The 19,138-nt window shown below is 38.1% G+C and overlaps 1 protein-coding gene across 4 annotated transcripts in view; it reads left to right on the top strand.

Annotated features, from left to right (window-relative positions):
- The window catches only part of mon2 (Mon2 homolog, regulator of endosome-to-Golgi trafficking), a 318,335-nt gene that overhangs the window by 162,042 nt on the left and 137,155 nt on the right, over nt 1-19,138 (top strand). For all 4 annotated transcript variants that reach the window (XM_067082772.1, XM_067082770.1, XM_067082773.1 and 1 more), the window contains 10 exons: nt 5,934-6,166; nt 6,690-6,832; nt 8,214-8,368; nt 8,527-8,736; nt 9,687-9,923; nt 16,623-16,854; nt 17,189-17,361; nt 17,480-17,655; nt 17,813-17,975; nt 18,252-18,396. In XM_067082772.1, the coding sequence (XP_066938873.1) occupies nt 5,934-6,166; nt 6,690-6,832; nt 8,214-8,368; nt 8,527-8,736; nt 9,687-9,923; nt 16,623-16,854; nt 17,189-17,361; nt 17,480-17,655; nt 17,813-17,975; nt 18,252-18,396 (1,867 nt within the window). The remainder of the gene's footprint in view (nt 1-5,933; nt 6,167-6,689; nt 6,833-8,213; nt 8,369-8,526; nt 8,737-9,686; nt 9,924-16,622; nt 16,855-17,188; nt 17,362-17,479; nt 17,656-17,812; nt 17,976-18,251; nt 18,397-19,138) is intronic.

Raw genomic sequence — 19,138 nt, 5'->3', positions numbered from 1 at the left:
TGCATGGAAACTGTCAACAAGCTTCTCAGCTCTAAAGGCTTTTCAAAGTTGTCTAGAGACTCTGTCCGAGCTGCAAGGAGAAAATCCATTAATACCTTCTATCAAAAACAATGGGAGCTATGTAGATCATGGTGCAAGTTCAGGGCTGTTTCCTGCCTTTCCACCAACATTGACAATATACAGTACAGTAATTCTTCAATTATCTGGATCGCCAGTATCCGGAACTCAACATTATCCGACACACGTGGATCAGGGATCAATTCCTGAAAGATGTATGATATACTGTACAGATTTACAATCTCTTCCCCGTAATTCTAAAAACCAAAATATTTTTGTGGAGAATAGTAATCATTTGCAGAGTCAAACAGTCCAACTATATTTATAGTAATGATGATTTAGATGAAAGTTGTTTTGCTTGCTGTATCCAGTTACAGTATATTGCATGTGTTATTATCATTATTGTATTACAGAAGATAGACATGGAGATCATATGCCATTTGCATTTGATATTGTTTACATTCTCAAAATCTCGGCTGATTGAGTACTACTACCAACATCTTCATTGCTATTAAAGTTGCTAAAAGCAGCATCCTTTGAAGATAGTTTTTCTTGTAAATTAACAAGGCTGCATTTAAAACATGCAGACTACATGATTTTAAAAGTAGTAAAAGTGTGATTTTGACCATTCCAAGCATCGCATTCGCCTATTCCAAAATGTTTTGTAGCCTATCCTTTATTCGTTTTATTCAGCCGCAGCTATAACCTGCAGCTTTAATTTAGTGGTATTTTTTCTTAAGACCTTCTCCATTGAGTGAAGGATGAATAAAAAAGTATTTTTTTTTATACAGGCAGTCCCCAGTTAACGGTGGGCGCGGTTAACAGCGATCCGGTTTTACAGCGCTTGTCTAGCGACAAAAATCGGCAATTTTCAGCACCAAAAATCGCCGATTTCCACTTATTGGCACCGATAATTGGTATTGGCGCTGATACATACCTAACAGAGGCGCTGATAACCAAAAATCGGCACTTTTCAGCGCCGATAACCCCTGAAAATTGCCGAAAAAGCGCCAAAAATCGCCAATTTTCGGTTAGCAGCGATTTTCGGTTATTGTCACACCCTCAGAAACGGAACCCCGCTGATAACTGGGGACTGCCTGTACTTATGGAAGCCATCACTGAGAATCGGTAAGTTTCATCAACTTGACAACTTTAACGCAACTAATGCAAATCTCAATAAACGCTCAATAATTATGGAAAATGACGTAAGCAATCAGCTGTTTCTTGATTTGGTTATTTATGTTAGTACAGTCGACCCCTGGTATTCGTGGGGATTAGGGACCACAGCCACCTGCAATAAGCTGAGATCCGTGATAAGTTGGTACCCCCCCCCCCTCTGAAAGTGCTTATAACTGCATATTTTAATAGTTCAAGCACCAAATACCCTGTATATCTTTAAACTAAAATGCTTATAACTACCTATTTTAATAGTTCAAACACCAAATACTGTACTTTATAAGAAATAATGATGTTTAATATTGCGTAAATCATACGGGTACTCACTAGTTTTGAATGTTGATTGAAGATGATGATGATGAATTAGCTGTGCAGTCCAGTGAATGATGATGGAGATATGACTGCACAGCAAAGTAGAGGAGTTACATCTCTTCCTTGAAGGGGTGCCTCTTCCCCTTCTTCAGATGCACGCCTTTAGGGGCTTTGGGAGGCTTTGGAGGGTCCTTCATCCTCTCAAGAAATGTGGCGATAGAGGCAGCTGCTGTTGCTGCTTCTTCGTGCTGACAAGGAGGTTATTATTAGGGCTCCATGCACACATCAAGGGCATTTGAAAAATTTATGGAGCATTCCATATAAGGATCCCATGCCCCCAGTCATCTCCTGCAGCTCCCTGGCTGCCCTCATAATTCAGGACAGGCCCTTATCCTCCTCCCTGTTCCTGTCCCCTGAACCTGGCGTGTCTTCTTCCTTGCTGGCAGGCTTCGTCAGCTCTTCCAAATCCTGGTCCATCAGGGATATCAATGAGGATGCTTACTTCATCTCCACGAAGGATCCTCACAAGTAGCATTCTCCCCTCATCCTCTTCCTTCTCGATGTCCCAGATGGTACTCTAATTCACACTATAATGGGCGGCTACTGCCATGTAACTTTTCTCTTCTCTCAACATTTCCAGAAATCCTACCTTTTCCTGGAGCACCATGACCTTCCTCTGGCGCTTAGGCTCTTTGCCAGAAGCCGTAGAAGGAGCAGGGCATTTAGGAGGCATCTTAGGGCACATTTAAAACATACGTGAAGTACAGTATAGTATAGGCAGTCCCTGGTTAACAGTGGGCTCGGTTAATGGTGATCTGGTTTACAGCTCTTGTCAAGTGATGAAAATCGCCGATTTCCGCTTATCGGCGCCGATAATTGGGTATTGGCGCCAATACATACCTTAACAGAGGTGCTGATGGCCGAAAATCAGCACTTTTCGGCGCCGATAATCCTCAAAATTTAGCAAAAAAAGTGCCGAAAATTGCCAATTTTCGGTTTTCATCACGCCCTCGAACGGAACCCCGATAACCAGGGACTGCCTGTACACTGATAAGCACTGATACAGAACATGCGAACAGTAAAAGCCTGTGCAGTGAACTGGGCAGCTGGGTAGAGATGCTGGGTCATTTGTGGACCGTATACAGTACAGGCAGTCCCCGGTTAACAGTGATCTGGTTTTACGGCGCTTGTCTAGCAATAAAAATCAGCAGTTTTTGGGCGGTGCCGATATATACCTAACAGAGGTGCCGATAACCGAAAATTGGCACTTTTCGGCACCGATAAGCCCCGAAAATTGCTGATTTTCACTTAGCTGCGATTTTCAGTTATCACACCCTCAGAACGGAACCCCCACTGGTAACCAGGGACTGCCTGTACAGGGTAACATTGATATTTTGTGCATTGTGTACAGCGCATACTTTCCACTTTATTGATATTTTGCTGTGTTGTAAGATGAATTTGAAATGATATTAAAGTGTTTTAGGATGGTAATAGAGCTTATCTGAAATACATGGGTAGTTTGTAGAACAATGGGACTACCTCCGAACGAAATGTTAGTTTTGTTTACGTCTGCGGAACCTGTCCCATTGTTCTATTTTCATTTTACTGATTTTTGTGACTAAATACATTTAAAAAAAAAATATTTAATAATTTTCAAATGTTAATATATTAGTGTAAACAGCAAAATATAAATAAAGTGTATTTGTATTTTCTTAAAAAATGTTTGCCTCCAAAACCACCCCAGAAGCTCGCGAAAGGAAAATGCATCTAGGCGCAATGCTATTTGACACGTTATTGGCTGGCGTTTGCAAAGCAGCCAATCCAGGAGTGCCATTCATTTTCCTTGATGCTGATTGGCTGTGTACCCCAAGACTTTCTCTCATGGAGATGTATATTGTACTGCGGGAGCCCGCATCTCTGTGTGTGCTTTCCCTGTCTTTGCAGTGTTAATCTGTGTGTATCGTTTTGAATCGTACCCTAAGATGCCTCCTAAATGCCTTGCTCCTTCTAAGGCTTCTGGCAAAGAGCCTAAGCGCCAGAAGAAGGTCATGACACTCCAGGAGAAGGTAGGACTTCTGGGTATGTTGAAGGAAGGAAAAAGTTACACCACAGGAATCCGGCATTATGGCGTGAATAAGAGTACCATCCGGTACATCAAGAAGAAAGAGGCAGAGATAAGGAAGGCTGTGAGTGTTAGCTTCTATAGTAGTGCCAAGAAGGTTTCCACTGTGAGTGATTAGAGTACTGTGTGGATGGAGTCGGCCTTGGCATTTTGGGTATTGGATTGCCGTAAGGAGAACATCCCCCTTGACACCAACATCATTTGTGAGAAGCACAACAACTCTGCCAGCAGTTTTCAACTGTTACGGAAGGCAGCGACGTACAGGAAGCAGACTTCTTAGGCTTCAACGAACCTGCCAAAGAAGAAGAAGAAGAAGAGGAATAGGAAGAAGTAGGACCATCATCAGTTCCTCAAGTTCTTTGGGCCAGCAAGGGGTGGTTCCATTTCATAAGCAGTTCCAACTAAAGAGTGTTTCTCTGCATATGGAAGCGGCATTGGCAGATACGGAAGCAGTCACAAAATATCCTGAGACCTTCAAGAAGATCATCAGCAACAGTGGCTACCATCCAGAACAGGTGTTCAGTATGGACGAGAGTGGCTTGTTCTGGAAGAAGTTGCCTTCACAGACATCCCTCATGAAGGACGAAGGCAGAGCCCCCGGGTTCAAGGCCCAAGAGGATAGCGTTACCCTCATCATGTGTGGCAGTGCTTCTGGCTTCATGCTGAAACCAGGTCTCATTTATAAGGCTGCAAACCCCAGGGCCTGGATCACCAAAGTCCTTGCGTCTAACTGGTTCATTCAGAGCTTCATCCCTCAAGTTAAGGATTACCTCAACAACTAGCGCGTGGAGTTCAAGGTGTTGTTGATTATGGATAATGCTGGTAGCCGCCCTCTGGATCTTTATTATGATGGAGTCCAGCTCGAGTTCCTCCCTCCCAACACCACCTCTCTCCTACAGCCTATGGACCAGGGCGTGATCTGTGCCTTCAAGGCACTCCACCTGGAACTCCCTCAAACACCTTGTGAAGGAAACGGACACTGATAGTGAATATACGCTGGAGAAGTATTGGTGTAAATTCACAATTACCACGTCTGACTGTCATCGACCGATCATTGAAGGATATGAAGGAGGAGACCCTTAATGTATGCTGGAAGAAGTTGTGGCTGGAGTGTGCTCTTGATTATAATGGCTTATCTCCTGAAGAAATTCAACATTTGGCCATTGATAACGCAGTCCAATTGGCAAGGATGCTTGGTGGAGAAGGCTTTGATGAAATCACCGAGGATGAAGTCGGCACCTAAGTCATTGATGCCCACTCTGATCCCTTGATGAACCAGGATTTGGAATAGCTGACAAAGTCTGCCAGTGAGGAAAAAGATGTGGCAGGTTCAGGGGACGGGAATGAGGAGGCCCTCATGCCTGTCTTTGGAACATCTGACCCGAATTATGAGGACAGCCAGGGAACTGCAGGAGATGACTTGGGCATGGAAGCCTTATACGGAGCATTCCTTAAAGTTCACTAATGGCCTTGATGGGTTATTGAGGCCCTATAATAATGCCCTCGTTAGCATGAAGCAGCAGCAGTAGCAGCTGCCTATCACCATGTTTCTTGAGTGGATGAAGAAGGATCCTCCAAAGTCTCCTGAAACCCCTGAAGAAGTGCCTGAAGAAGGGAAAGAGGCACCTGCAGAGATGTAATTCCTCTGCTTTGCTGTGCAGTCATATCTTCATCGTCATTCATCAGACTGCACAGCTAATTCATCATCATCATCTTCAATTAACATTCATAACTGGCAAGTACCCATATGATTTACTTATTCTTAAACTTCTCATTATTTCTTATATGTAATGTACAGTGTTTGGTGTTTGAACTGTTAAAATAGGCAGTTATGAGCATTTTTAGAAGGGTGTACCAACTTATCGCAAATTTCAGCTTATCATGGCTGGTTATGGTCCCTATCCCCCGCGAACACCAGGGGTCGACTGTATTCTACTTCCAATGGCGCTGAAGGGAGTATAACTGCTCAGATGTAGAATATGTCCTGAGGCACTTAAACAGGTGATAAGAGTAATAATAATATGTCATGGTAAATGACAAGAGGAGTTGGGTTGGATGGTAATGAACCTATGATAGGGTAGGATTTCTGATGTGAGATGCAGAGCATTTTCTGAACTAGTTTTTAGGAAGTTTCTTCTGCACCACTGAGTGTGGTACCTTTATATTTCATTTTTGGTTTGGTTAGGTTTTATAATAGAAATGTAGTTCCTACATTGTAAGTCCTTGAAGTTAATGATAGATTGATTAAGTTTTCTGTTTGCTACAGGATATAGTGAACAGCATGGGGGCATTTGTACAGTCTCTGTTCATCTCTCCTCAATCAAGTATGGCTTCTCAGCTGGCTGGAGGTGGCCAAGGAAGCTCTCAGGGTCAGTCCCCTGCCTTACTTGCTGGTATGCCAGTGGGTCCAGGTGTGTCACCACAGCCTGCATTCTTCTACAGGGGTGTTTATTTGCCCCTTTGTGTTAACATCCCTACAGGACAGGCCAAATCATTATAGTAAGTTTAGGCCTCATACTTGAAATAAGTTTGTTGTGGTCAGTTTTTTAAAAATTTCTGATGCTCATTTTTATGTCATAATTTTTCACGTGTTGTAATATTTAAGATAAGTCCATTTCTAAAGAATACAGTCCAATATGAATTAAATGTTCAAAAGTACATGATATTGGAGTACAGTGTTTATTATGATTTTGTGTTTTACAATGTATTTATATAAGATCATGATGGTGTTACCTGGGAAGTAATTTTGTAACTAGTTCTTAATTGTAATGCTAAGTGTAATGTACTGTTAAATTGTTATGCAGACCCTAGAACAAAATGATCCATTTCAGTTTATGGATAAATGTGTAGAAAAGCAATCATAGGATGCAATGTTAATGGAGGAATAATTATCCATCTTTGTATTGTGTTATTTGAATGTTTGATAGAAGAGAGCATGTGAAATACAAAAAAATTGGTCGTTTTGTTTATTTGATTTTCTGGTATTCTGGACAATTTACACTGCCTAGTGTCCTTTTTATAGCTTGGAGATGCTGGATAAATTGGAGCCACCAACCATTCCAGAAGGATATGGTGTGAGTGTTGCGTACTATTGTCTCCTTGATATTGTACGCTCAATTCACCTGGTTATGATGGGTCCTCATGCTACTAATGAAGGACTAGGAGGTAAGAAAATCATTTATAACTACAGCAGATATTCCCATATTTGATGGTATATAAGACACAACGATGCACCCCCACTCATTTCAGCTGGGAATATTAAGAAAAATGTTTTTGTGTTTACATTTAAGTATAATGCTATTGATATGTAGCTACAGCTAGGCAGAAAAAACTTGGCAAAACATGGAACTGGGACACCAGGAAAAATCTTAATAATAATTCTACCGTAATTCTGATGGGACAGGAAATCAGACAAGTCGAACAGTCATATACAGTGAAAATATCATACATTAAGGCAATAATAAAACATGTTAAGGAGAAAACAAAGCAGTTTTGGCATAATCAATAGTGTGGTTATCATTTACAAAAACACATAGGTTTGGAAATCATCAGTGATATGTAACGTAAACTTTAATCATCTTCAAATCCTGAAAAGTCATTAGTATCATCATTATCAAAGTCTAAAAACTCATTATCACTAATGCTAATATCACCGTATTCAAATAATGCATACTGTTATGATAATACTTGTTGTACTAAGATGCCTTTATTGTGATAAACACCAGATACACAAAAATATCAGCAGATCTCATATGACTTGGAATTTTTAGTGTACAGTGGTAGATGGTGGCAGTACTAGTGAGTTCCACAACAACTGCATTCACTGTCAGTGTTATTCAGCATATCACCATAATTTTAAATTGATAAATTAAAGATATTAAAAGATGTCCCCATGTAAAAATACTGACTGTAATAATACATATGAGGCAGGTATGACATAAATTGAGAGTAATGTGCATACAACCTAAGAAGCAGTTACTGTTCAACTTTATAGAATTGGGGGCTAAACAAAGATGTTTTTCTACGAAAATCCAGCTTTAGTTTTACGATAATTGCTCTTTTAATTTAAGTACTGTAATAGTATTCATAAATAATAATGATGATGGTGATATTTGAGTAATTACCAGTAATATAAAAGCATTAAAGAGTTTTGCTAGATACAAGTCGTGGCAGTCTATGGTGTCTAGGGAAACATTAGCCCACCAGATACTTCAGCTTTACATATAAAACATGGATGATGATATTTTTTGAGCCATTTTTTGGGAGGAAAAGGGGTGTCTTATGTGCCATCAGATATGATAAATAAAATCTTTATAGCCAACCTATGGGTTTAGTTCATGGGTTAGTTTAAATTACTAATAGTAATGTATTGGTATATTGTGAAAAATGTGCCTTTTATTAATTTTTGCATTATATTCAAGGAAATATATATTGCTGTATATTACTGTGCATGAAGTTGTTATGGAACTTGAATTGCTCTTTATTTCATACCATAGAAGATACTATTTGGATTTGCGTTGGTCACATTATGCAACTCCTCTTTTAGGTGCAAGTGAACATTATAAACCCAGCGAAGAAGAACGTAAAATTCATGAACAGCTCGTGAATTCTGCATGGTGTGGTCTTCTTGCTGCTCTGACAGTTTTACTTGAAGCATGCACAGATGAAGCTGCAACAGAAAATGTCCTGAAGGCTATACAGGTAAGATATTTTATACCTGTTATTTTCTCCTGTCATTTTCTTTAGTAATACCATCACAAATTACTTTTCATATAGTTGTATATCTTTAATAAATTTTTTGTAGCTTGAACTAAATGTCCCTGAATGTTTCGGTCAACATATTTTGACTCTGATTTCAGACATTCGCAAGTTTAGCAGGTAAATTAGACCTAACAACACCCCGTGATGCATTTATTACTGCTCTCTGCAAATCTTGCCTTCCTCCTCATTACACATTAACTGTGCTCAACAATGCAAGTGTAGCAGCAGCTGCTTCATCATCTTCAATGACTAGAGGTCACCAGAGATCTCCTAGTACGGAATCGCAACACCAGTACTATGATTCTGAGGTTGGTTTGTTGCCCTCTTTTGGGCAGTTGTATTTCTTTTATAGTTTAGGTGGTCATGATGAGGTAAACTTGAAATAGAATGATAAGTGATGTTCAAAATGCACAGGAAACAAAAGTTTAATTTTTATGCTACTATATTATGCAATAGTATTAATATCAGAACAATATTATAACATTTAGGTCTGTGCTAATGTCACAGTATAACTTTTGTCATCTTTTAATTTTTTTTTATTTTAATTGTTTTAAAGTATTGTAAATGATTAGCCAGGACATGTAATTGGGGTTAAAACAGTATGTTGAATGTTTTGCAAAAATGTAGGAGGAAGGTTGGTATGTTTCATAATGTTAGCAATATGTAATTTTGTTTATTCAGTGCATGTTAATATGTACTGTACGACATAAATATATGAAATAGAGTGAGGTTGTAAATAAATGGAAAAATTTAGAGCACTAAAATAATTTTAGACTTCAATATTGCTGTATGGTGATGCTACAGTATATCTTTTGCACTGGTAAAACCTTTTTGCAGTGTGGATATATTCCATGCACTGGTGAGTAATGTGACAAACAGTGATAATAATTATTGATAAATTTTGTATTTTCAACGAAGTCAGAATAATCCTATATGCCTCTCTTACATGCAGTAGACATGGTCATTTACAAAGTAATAGGAGAGGTTTAGATCTTGTGTGACAACAAAATCTGAGGATTCCTGGCTGGAGTGCAGTGGGAAGATCATATTGAAACAGAGGAAACTACAAAGGCATATTGCATTTAGGGGTTGGGAAGTAGACTAGACCCTCAAAGATTGCCAGTGTTAATGTTCCTAATGTTTTTTCATCTTACTTGTAGAAACCTTATCTTCTTTCTGTTGCTTTTTCATTAAAAAAGATTTAATGCGCACTGTACATTGTGTCACTAGATTCTTTAAAGTAAAGTCGGGTTTACAGGTACGACATCAAGTTGTAGCAGTGGGAACAGCACTAGCAACTCCATCCCTTCCAGTTGGGGCCCAGCAAGGTCCTGTAATGCTGACTAATAAAAACTTGCAGTGCATGCGGGCTACTCTCTCCATGGCACATTGCCATGGTGGGGTACTGGGAGCTGCCTGGCATCTTCTCTTGACAACATTACAACACCTTGTGTGGATACTTGGGCTTAAACCATCAACAGGAGGTAGTCTAAAGGTAAGGTGCATTGGTCGTACTGGAATGGTAATTTAGTCAGTAGAATAGAAAAAAAAACCAGTCTTCATGCTGTTATATTATTTAATATGAGGATTATTTGTAAGTTTTCTTCTTTGGTGTTATTATGTAAATTATTTGCAAGTTGTTCGTGTGTGGGGTTATGTATCTTTTCATCTTTTTAAGTCCATAAATAGCGATTTGTATTACGGAGCTAGTTTTGCTCATGTAATGAAGAAACATACTACAGTACTGTGTAAATGATGTACCATTCTGAGTATGTAGACAAAACACTGAACCACATTAAGAAATAAGCACTTACTATATAGATAACAAGTAGACCTCTCTGGAGGAGGAAGCCCCTACATCTATTCCACTTCTTGTAGCCCTCAGTTCTTTGCAGTATTTATATGTAAATGGTTTGGCTTGCAATATGATGTCATACAGCATACATTTTTGAGTTTTGAATGTCACAGTATGTGCATATGTATTTGAAATTTCATGCTTTCAAATTCTTGTATGGGTGACGAAAGTGTCAGGTAAACTTCTGGTAAACTTCTCCAGAGTGTAGAGGTAGAAACACTTAACCTCTCCCCAGTATATAATTTATCACAGTGGAGGGAGGTAGAAGGGGGCAATTCTCTGCACCACATATAATCACCCACACATCATCTTTGTGTCATCTAAGTATCAGAAAGTGACTCATGTAAAATAAGTAATAATTAGTTGTAGTTAGTATTAGTAAAAGTATTAGTTTTATAAAGGATTAGTGTAATAATAATAATAATACAGGTTTTGTTAAACAAAATGGCAGTTTCAACCACATTTATTTTATATAGTAAACTCTCAATTCGTCTTCCCAATTGTTTTTCTTGCGCTGGAATGGTTGCAAGCAATTGACAGATATTCATATCCGGTGGTTCAGTGATGTGTAGGAGGTAGTTCTTGTGGGATGTCGACTAGTTTCGCCCTTCTCGTTAGGGCATCATTCAGGACAGGATTGAAGGATGCAATAGCTGTAATGTGTGGATTTCTCATCTTTTATCTATGTCTGTTGGTTTGTGGAGTTAGTCGCTTCATTTTCACTGGCTATCCGGCTGTGACGTCATCGGGAAGGCGGCTCCTGATTGGCTGTCTTCTCCGCGATCTAAGCCTACTGCTGATTGGCGATGGTGCAATTTCTCAAGGAAGGCAGGTTAACCGATCGTTCCCAAGGAGAAGGGCAGCGCCTCTGCCTTCCTCAGGTGTTGGAAGGGCGTCCTCGGGGTGAGGGTTAAAGTCTTCCTCGACGTCGGGGCGTCTTTGGGTCGTAGGTGGGTGCAAGGGGCGATCTTGCAGGTCGTCCTCAGGGCGAGATCTCACTAGGCGATCACCCTCGGTGCTCTGGAGGTCGTCCTCAAGGGGCGTAGGTTGGGATGCGGGTCTTGCCTGGTTGTCCTCGGCTTTCCTGACGGCTGCAGGGAGAAGGAAGGTCTCCTGAGTCACATTAAGGCTCGGTTTTTCCTTCCCTATGTGGAGCTCCTCAAGGATGCGAAGACGACGAAGGTCGGGGGCGCTGTCAGTAATTTCGAAATGTCCAGCAATTTCGCTGCGGCAGATCATCAGGTTGTGGACAGTCTTACAGTGGTTAAAGATGGTTCCCTCCTGGGCATGGCAGGAGATACGTTTGGAGAGGCGCATGGATGTCATGCCGATGTAGGTTCCGGGGCATCCTCGGAAAGGGCACGTGTATCAGTATATGACATTCGTCTTCTTCATGGGATCTTGGGGAGGGGCAGGGTTCTTCTTCATCACTAGACTGCACGTCTTCTTGCTCCTGTAGAAGATAACCAGTTGGATCATCTTGCTGCTGTCGGTGGCGGCGACATTGTCCTTAATGATATTTTTCAGTGCCCGTTCGTCCTCCTTGTATCGTGAGTGGTAATTCCCTTTGTAGAAGAGGGTGATCATCTCAGGTGTATCTCATCTCTCCTCTTGGTTATACCACTTCTCCATCTTCCTTCTGTAGGCGGCCTGGATGCTCCTGTTGGGATGACCATTATTAACCCTTAAACGCCGAGCCTCTATTTACAAAAGTGTCTGCCGTATGCCGGCGGCGTTCGGGAGTTAGCGCCTAAGCGGGAAAAAAGTTTTTTTCAAAAAATCACGGCATGCTTAGTTTTTAAGGTTAAGAGTTCATTTTTGGCTCCTTTTTTTGTCATTGCCTGAAGTTTAGTATGCAACCATCAGAAATTAAAAAAAATATCATTATCAATAAATATTGGAATATATGACAGCACAAAAAAAAAATTTCATATATAATTGTATACAAATCGCGCTGTGAGCAAAACAGTTAAAGCTAATGAGGTATTTTTTTTCGTTGTATTGTACACTAAATTGCAATGATTTTGGTATATAACAAATTGTAAAACGATCAAAGCAACAAAGAGAAAATATTATCATAAAATGATGCATGAATTCGTAACGCTCAGACATAAAAAAAAGTTTTTCTCAAAAATTCACCATAAATCAAAATATTGTGCTAGAGACTTCTCATTTGTTGCAAAATGAAGAAAAATTATTGAATATTACTAGAATGTAAGAGTTTTAGCTTACAATTGCATTTTTCGACCATTTCGGTTGAGTCAAAGTTGACCAAAGGTTGAAATTTTGGCACTTATCGTGATTTATATGAAATATTTCAAAACTGATAAAAGCTACAACCATGCGTTATTTTTTGTTGTATGCTATGTGAAATTGCACACATTTTCATATATAAAACTTTATGTAATGGCTAATATAAAACGGTGCAAAAATTACGACAAAGTGACTAAAGAATTTCTGAGATTTTCAGCGGTTAGCACGTTCTGAGTAAAGGAAAAAGTTTTTTTCAAAAATTCACTATAAATCGAAATATTGTGCTAGAGACTTCTCATTTGTTGCAAAATGAAGGTAAATGATTGAATATTACTAGAATGTAATAGTTTTAGCTTACAATTGCATTTTTCGACCATTTCGGTTGAGTCAAATTTGACCGAAGGTTGAAATTTTGGCAATTATCGTGATTTATATGAAAATATGTCAAAATTGATAAAAGGTACAACCATGAGTAATTTTTTGTTGTATTCTACATGAAATTACATACATTTCATATATAAAACTTTATGTAACAGCTAATACAAAACTGTGCAAAAATTACGACAAAGTGACTGAAGAATTTCTGAGATAGTAAGAGCCTGACGGCGTCTCTTCCAAACATGTGTGTGTTCGTGTGTTTGTCGTCCATCGGAGTGGCGAGACGTTTGGCGTCTTCACAAACAGAAACATACAGACAGTTTGATACAGAAGATTCGTTGGAACATTATGAGTACATGATTAGAATGCTTGCATGGCAATGCAAGTAGTGGTGATTGTACATACATCAAGACAACAGTGGTTAGGGAGAAATAGACGGAAATATTGTATGGTTGAAATCACGTTCCTTTAGAGAAAGAAAACGAGGCGCTCTTGTTGTCTTGTCTTGTCCACTCCGATGGATGATGAACATACGAACACACACGTGTATGGAAGAGACGGCGTCAGGCTCTTACAAGATTTTCAGCAGTTAGCGCGCGCGGACGTAAGGAAAAAGTTTTTTTCAAAAATTAACCATAAATCGAAATATTGTGCTAGAGACTTCTTGCTTGTTGCAAAATGAAGGTAAATGATTGAATATTACTAGAATGTAAGAGTTTTAGCTTACAATTGCATTTTTCGACCATTTCGGTCGAGTCAAAGTTGACCGAAGGTTGAAATTTTGGCATCTATCGTGATTTATATGAAAATATGTCAAAATGGACAAAAGCTACAACCATGAGTTATTTTCTGTTGTATTCTACATAAAATTGCGCACATTTTCATATATAAAACTTTATGTAATGGCTAATACAAAACTGTGCAAAAATTACGACAAAGTGACTAAAGAATTTCTGAGATTTTCAGCAGAGTTAGAGCGGACGTAAGGAAAAAGTTATTTTCAAAAATTCACCATAAATCGAAATATTGTGCTAGAGACTTCTCGTTTGTTGCAAAATGAAGGTAAATTATTGAATATTACTAGAAAATGTAAGAGTTTTAGCTTACAATTGCATTTTTCGACCATTTCGCTTGAGTCAAAGTTGACCGAAGGTTGAAATTTTGGCACATTGTGATTTATATGAAAATATGTCAAAATTGATAAAAGCTACAACCATGAGTTATTATTGTTGTATTCTACATGAAACTGCACACATTTTCATATATAAAACTTTATGTAAAGGCTAATAGAAAACAGCGCAAAAATTACGACAAAGTGACTAAAGAATTTCTGAGTTAGCTGATGCTTTCTTTTGGAGTAAGAAAGAAATTCGTGCATGCGCAGCTGGGTCACGCCTGTAAACAAAACAACAGCATGATCCATGAACTCCCAGCATCCCTCAAGGCGTGTGATTTAAAATTTTTCGCAAACGAGGCCAATGAGTATTTTTCTGCGAATATTTAAAAAACTTTTTGTAGTCAACGTATTTTATGTCCACTTGGCACCCGACAGACAATTTTTGTTGATGTAAAATACATCCAGTTGGCGTGAAAGGGTTAATATATGTTATCAATATAATGTTTTCTCCATAACCTGTAAAATATAGTATATGCTACCTATAAAAAATAGTAGGCTATATGCAAACAGTGCAAAATTTTTTTCATAATGAATTATTATAAAAATAAATGCCCTAATGATGTTAGTCCAGGACATGGTATTCTAGGAAAGGTTTGTTCCCATCGTTTTGCACTCACCCTAAAGTTTTCTTCATAACCTATAAAAATAGGCTATCAATATAAATTTTCTACATAACCTATATACGCTACCAATGTACATGTTTTCCGTTCAGATATTGGAGGGGCAAATAAACAAACAACTACGAGGATAAAGTAAACAAACGCTGAAAAACCAAGCCTACACAAGTCACAAGTCAGACGACAAATCATGGTCTTATATAATTATTATAATATTATGAAAAATAGTGATCACTAATTAGAATATCACTAATTTAAATACTGTATCACTAGTACAGAAAACAAATCCCTTATGTAGATATGGGCATTCTGGTGTTGTTTCTATCCCAGGTGAGACAATTCCCGTTTGCTTTGTCTCTCTCTTGTAACAAACTTACAAGATGCAATCATTCAAATTTCTCCCTCATAAGAGTGGTACTTCTCTTGCTTATGGCAATGGAATTGTGCGAATGCACTCCACAGTAAGAAAATCCAAAAAGGAAGTGCTTCACAAATCAAGGATATCACTTGAACCAGAACCACACACAAATCAATATGGTTTATTGGTAAAACCCGACGTTCTGTTTGGAACTGTTACTTGCTTATATAATTTCACATTTCTGAAAATATGCAGTAAAAATATGTCAAGAAATATAAAATATTATATGTATACTAGTGGGCATGGTACATCTGTAATAACAAGTTCAAAATATCAAGATGCTTAGATATATAGTTACTTTTTTGATATTTTGTTTGATATTTTTTTATAGAACGTTCAAGCTCTTATCTTAGAAAATGGGTAGTTTTAGTAGGATACTAAGGTAAATTTTCACTTTCTACTATCCAGAATTGGCAAGTCATACAGACATTGTACAACAATTTGTCGCACGGTGTTGCTCACAGGGTGATGTTGAGATACAGGCAGCCCCTGATTATCGGCGGGGATTCTGTTCCCCGACAGCTTGACAATAACTGAAAATCTCTGATAACCGGGTATTGGCGCTGTCGATAAGTGGGGATCAGCTCCGATAACTGGGGATCAGTGCTGATAACCAGAGATCAGCACCAATAACCAGGGATTGGTGCCGATGACTGGAGATCGGTGTCAAAAATCTGGTTATTGTCGTCACTAGACAAGCTCCGTAAAACTGGATCGCCGATAACCGGGGACTGCCTGTACATAGATACATATTTACTCTGATATTAAATTTTTTGAGAGAGAGAGCCAGTTTGCATTATAGATCATGTGTATTTTAGAAGTAAACTAAAGTATATTTCTCATTTCCACCTAAAAAGTCATACAGAAAGTTTGTGACAATTTTTCACTCAGTGTTGCTCAAATGCCAGTAAATGTGGTGAACAAAAATGTTAAAAACCCACTTAAAAAAATTTTTTTAGCAATAATATTTCAGGACATGTTTATTTAGACATATACCAGTCCAAAACTAAAAAACTAAAAACCGATAATCCCTAGAAATTCGGCAATTGGCTCCCCTTAGCTAGTGTGACTGACAACATTCTCGGGGAATGCCTAAAATTTATTATTACCTTTAAAGACAGTAATTGTGATCTTTGCATGCAGTTTTCTATTTTAGGGGTTAATAAGAAAAAAAATTGTTTAAGTAGTATTTACTTATAATAATTAACAAGCAATGGGTGAAGGTTTGTTGTTGTCTCAGTATCTTTTCGTTTATGTTGTATATTACAGCAATTGCACATTTATGTAAGGTTTTTAACAGCATTAGAAATGAGGAGGAATTACTGTTTACAAGAGTGTTTCTTGAAGCTTGATTCAGTATTCCTCAGAAAGCCTCCCTAAACTCCAGAATAGTCTGCAACTAAGTGAAGTAGGGTACTTTACAATACAGTTGTCTTTTAAGATATTTTTAACAGCAGGGGTTACTGGTAAATTAACAGCTTTTCTGCACTTTTCAGGCTGGTAGAAGCACTGCTGAAACTAATGCTGTTATTACAACAGCTGTGATAGCAGACTTGCCTGTTTTGTCATCCATGCTGAGTCGATTGTTCGAATCGTCTCAACATCTTGATGATGTTGCTCTTCATCATCTTATTGATGCTCTCTGTCAGTTATCAAGAGAGTCTATGGAGCTTGCCTATACTAATAGAGAGCCATCACTTTTTGCTGTGGCTAAGCTTCTTGAAACTGGTAAGTTTATTTTATGTACCAGTAGGTCTTCATTTTCTATAATTCCAATATTCAAACCATGCTGGGAAGGTGTAAAGTTATAATCTCAGAAGAAATACATAGTAGATACATATATATGTAAGGTGCAGAAAACGATGTCTTCAAACTGTAATTGAATTAGCAGTTATAGCCTAGTAAGGAACAGAATCGATTCAACATCAATACATTTTAGATTCTTAAGTTTTATTCAGGAAATTCTCAAATTTTAGAACTTTTACAGTTTTTGGTGTTGTTTGTACTTCATCATTCCTATCTCTTTCAACTCCTTTAAGTTTTCTATCCATTTTTGTTGTAGGCGTAGTGAATCTTGGTCGAGTTGAAGTCCTTTGGAGACCAGTTACAAATCATCTCCTGGATGTCTGCCAGCATCCCCATGTGCGGATGCGAGAGTGGGGTGTTGAAGCTGTAACGTACTTGGTGAAGGCAGCTCTTACTCACAAGCATAACCCTCCTCTGAAAGACAATCAGGTATTATTAATCAATGATACTGGTAAAACATTTCACCTTCTAAGCCCTGTGAACCGTCTTGTCCTATAACTGTGTTAGAGGTTTTATATTATTGGCTTCCTTATTTGCATTTTTACAGAAACTACAAACACTGTTATTGTCACCACTGTCCGAAGTGTCTCTTGTTGGGCATCCAGATGTTCGTCAGAAGCAGCTTGAGTCTCTTTTGCATATTTTACATTCTTGTGGTGAACTTTTACACCATGGCTGGCCTCTCATACTGAACATTATTGGAGCTATTAATGACAATCATAGGTAATTATTAGTTTTAAAATTCTAATTTGCAAACATGTAAAAATTGATATATTGTTAAAGACATTGATTTTAACTAGCATTTATGTAGGGAATCCATTTAAGCTTTAATGGTACACATCATAATAGTATAAATGCCAAGGTAAATTTTGTTTTTCAGTGAACATCTAGTTCGACTTGCTTTCCAGTGTCTACAGTTAGTAGTGACAGACTTTTTACCCTTAATGCCTTGGGCTTGTTTGCCACTGACTGTAGATACAGCAGCTAAATTTGGTTCCCAGACACAAGAGCTTAATATTTCTCTCACTGCTATTGGTCTTATGGTAAGTTAATCCCAGTACTATTCAGTCCAGTTCTCACTTACTTGTACATTGGCCTGAAATATGTCTTGGAAAAGTTTTTAGTGGTTTCAGTGGGATGCTTGTATGTGCTTTTTATATATATAAATAAATATATATATAAATCTTACATTGGTTTTTAAAACTTTAAAATTCTCATCAGTTTCACTGATGGGTAATATACAGTACTATGAAACCATATTTTCAGTGCTATTGCTAAATGCTGCCAGCAATTAGTAATCTTCAAAATTTCTTTTTCAGTGGAATATTTCAGATTACTTCTACCAGAATCAAGAAAAACTGCGTGCTTCGTTGACGTCGGATAATCAAGTCTTTCCAGATTTTCCTGGTGTACCAAATATGCCTCCATTTGATAAGTTATGGATGTGCCTTTATGCTAGGTTAGGTATGTAATCATTTGATTTTGTTTTGTAACAAACTTTAGACTGAAAGCATCCAAGTTCAAGTATGTTGTCCAGAGATAAGTCATCCACTAGTTCATGCTATAGATACTAAGTAATTATTCACAGGGCAAATAGATTTTGTTGTGGTTTTGGGCCTGGAAGGATACCTAACATAATGTATCATTTGCTAGCAAACTTCATCTGATGTCAACGAGACTTCTGTTTAGCAGTTACATGCTCTGATCACTCAGTTTATGAATGTCATGGTGCTTGGGGCTTTTCTCAGCCTAGGTTCATTGTGCCAGTCACAGTGTAAGCAGTACTTAAGCCTTTTGGCTGCATCCTGTTGCCTTCTATCTATCTATTATTTGTCATCCGTTCCCTTTGGTCATTTCTCACCTGGTTGTCCAATGTTTTGAAATTTGTGTAGATTCAGTGTTCATGTTTACTTTAGAAATAAATCCTTTGGATTTTCCCTATTAGAGTCAAGAAGTGACGCTGCAACCTGATTAAATTGATTTGATATAATGATAATGATCCTTAGTGCAGCATTTTGATAAATAATAAATTTACTTTGATATTCCTTTGCAAAACAGTCATATTTTATAATTTTTTGGATAATTTATTAGCTTTCCCTTCACATGCATCTAATTGGGAGCAGGTTAATGTACAAGTAAAGTTGTTAAAGGCTTACCATCTAAAGTGAATGAGAAGGTAGAAGATATCAAATTTGTAATGAGACAG

Source organism: Macrobrachium rosenbergii, chromosome 39 (assembly GCF_040412425.1).
Source record: "Macrobrachium rosenbergii isolate ZJJX-2024 chromosome 39, ASM4041242v1, whole genome shotgun sequence".
Lineage (NCBI taxonomy): Eukaryota > Metazoa > Arthropoda > Malacostraca > Decapoda > Palaemonidae > Macrobrachium > Macrobrachium rosenbergii.
This window is presented reverse-complemented; position numbering and strand designations above follow the sequence as displayed.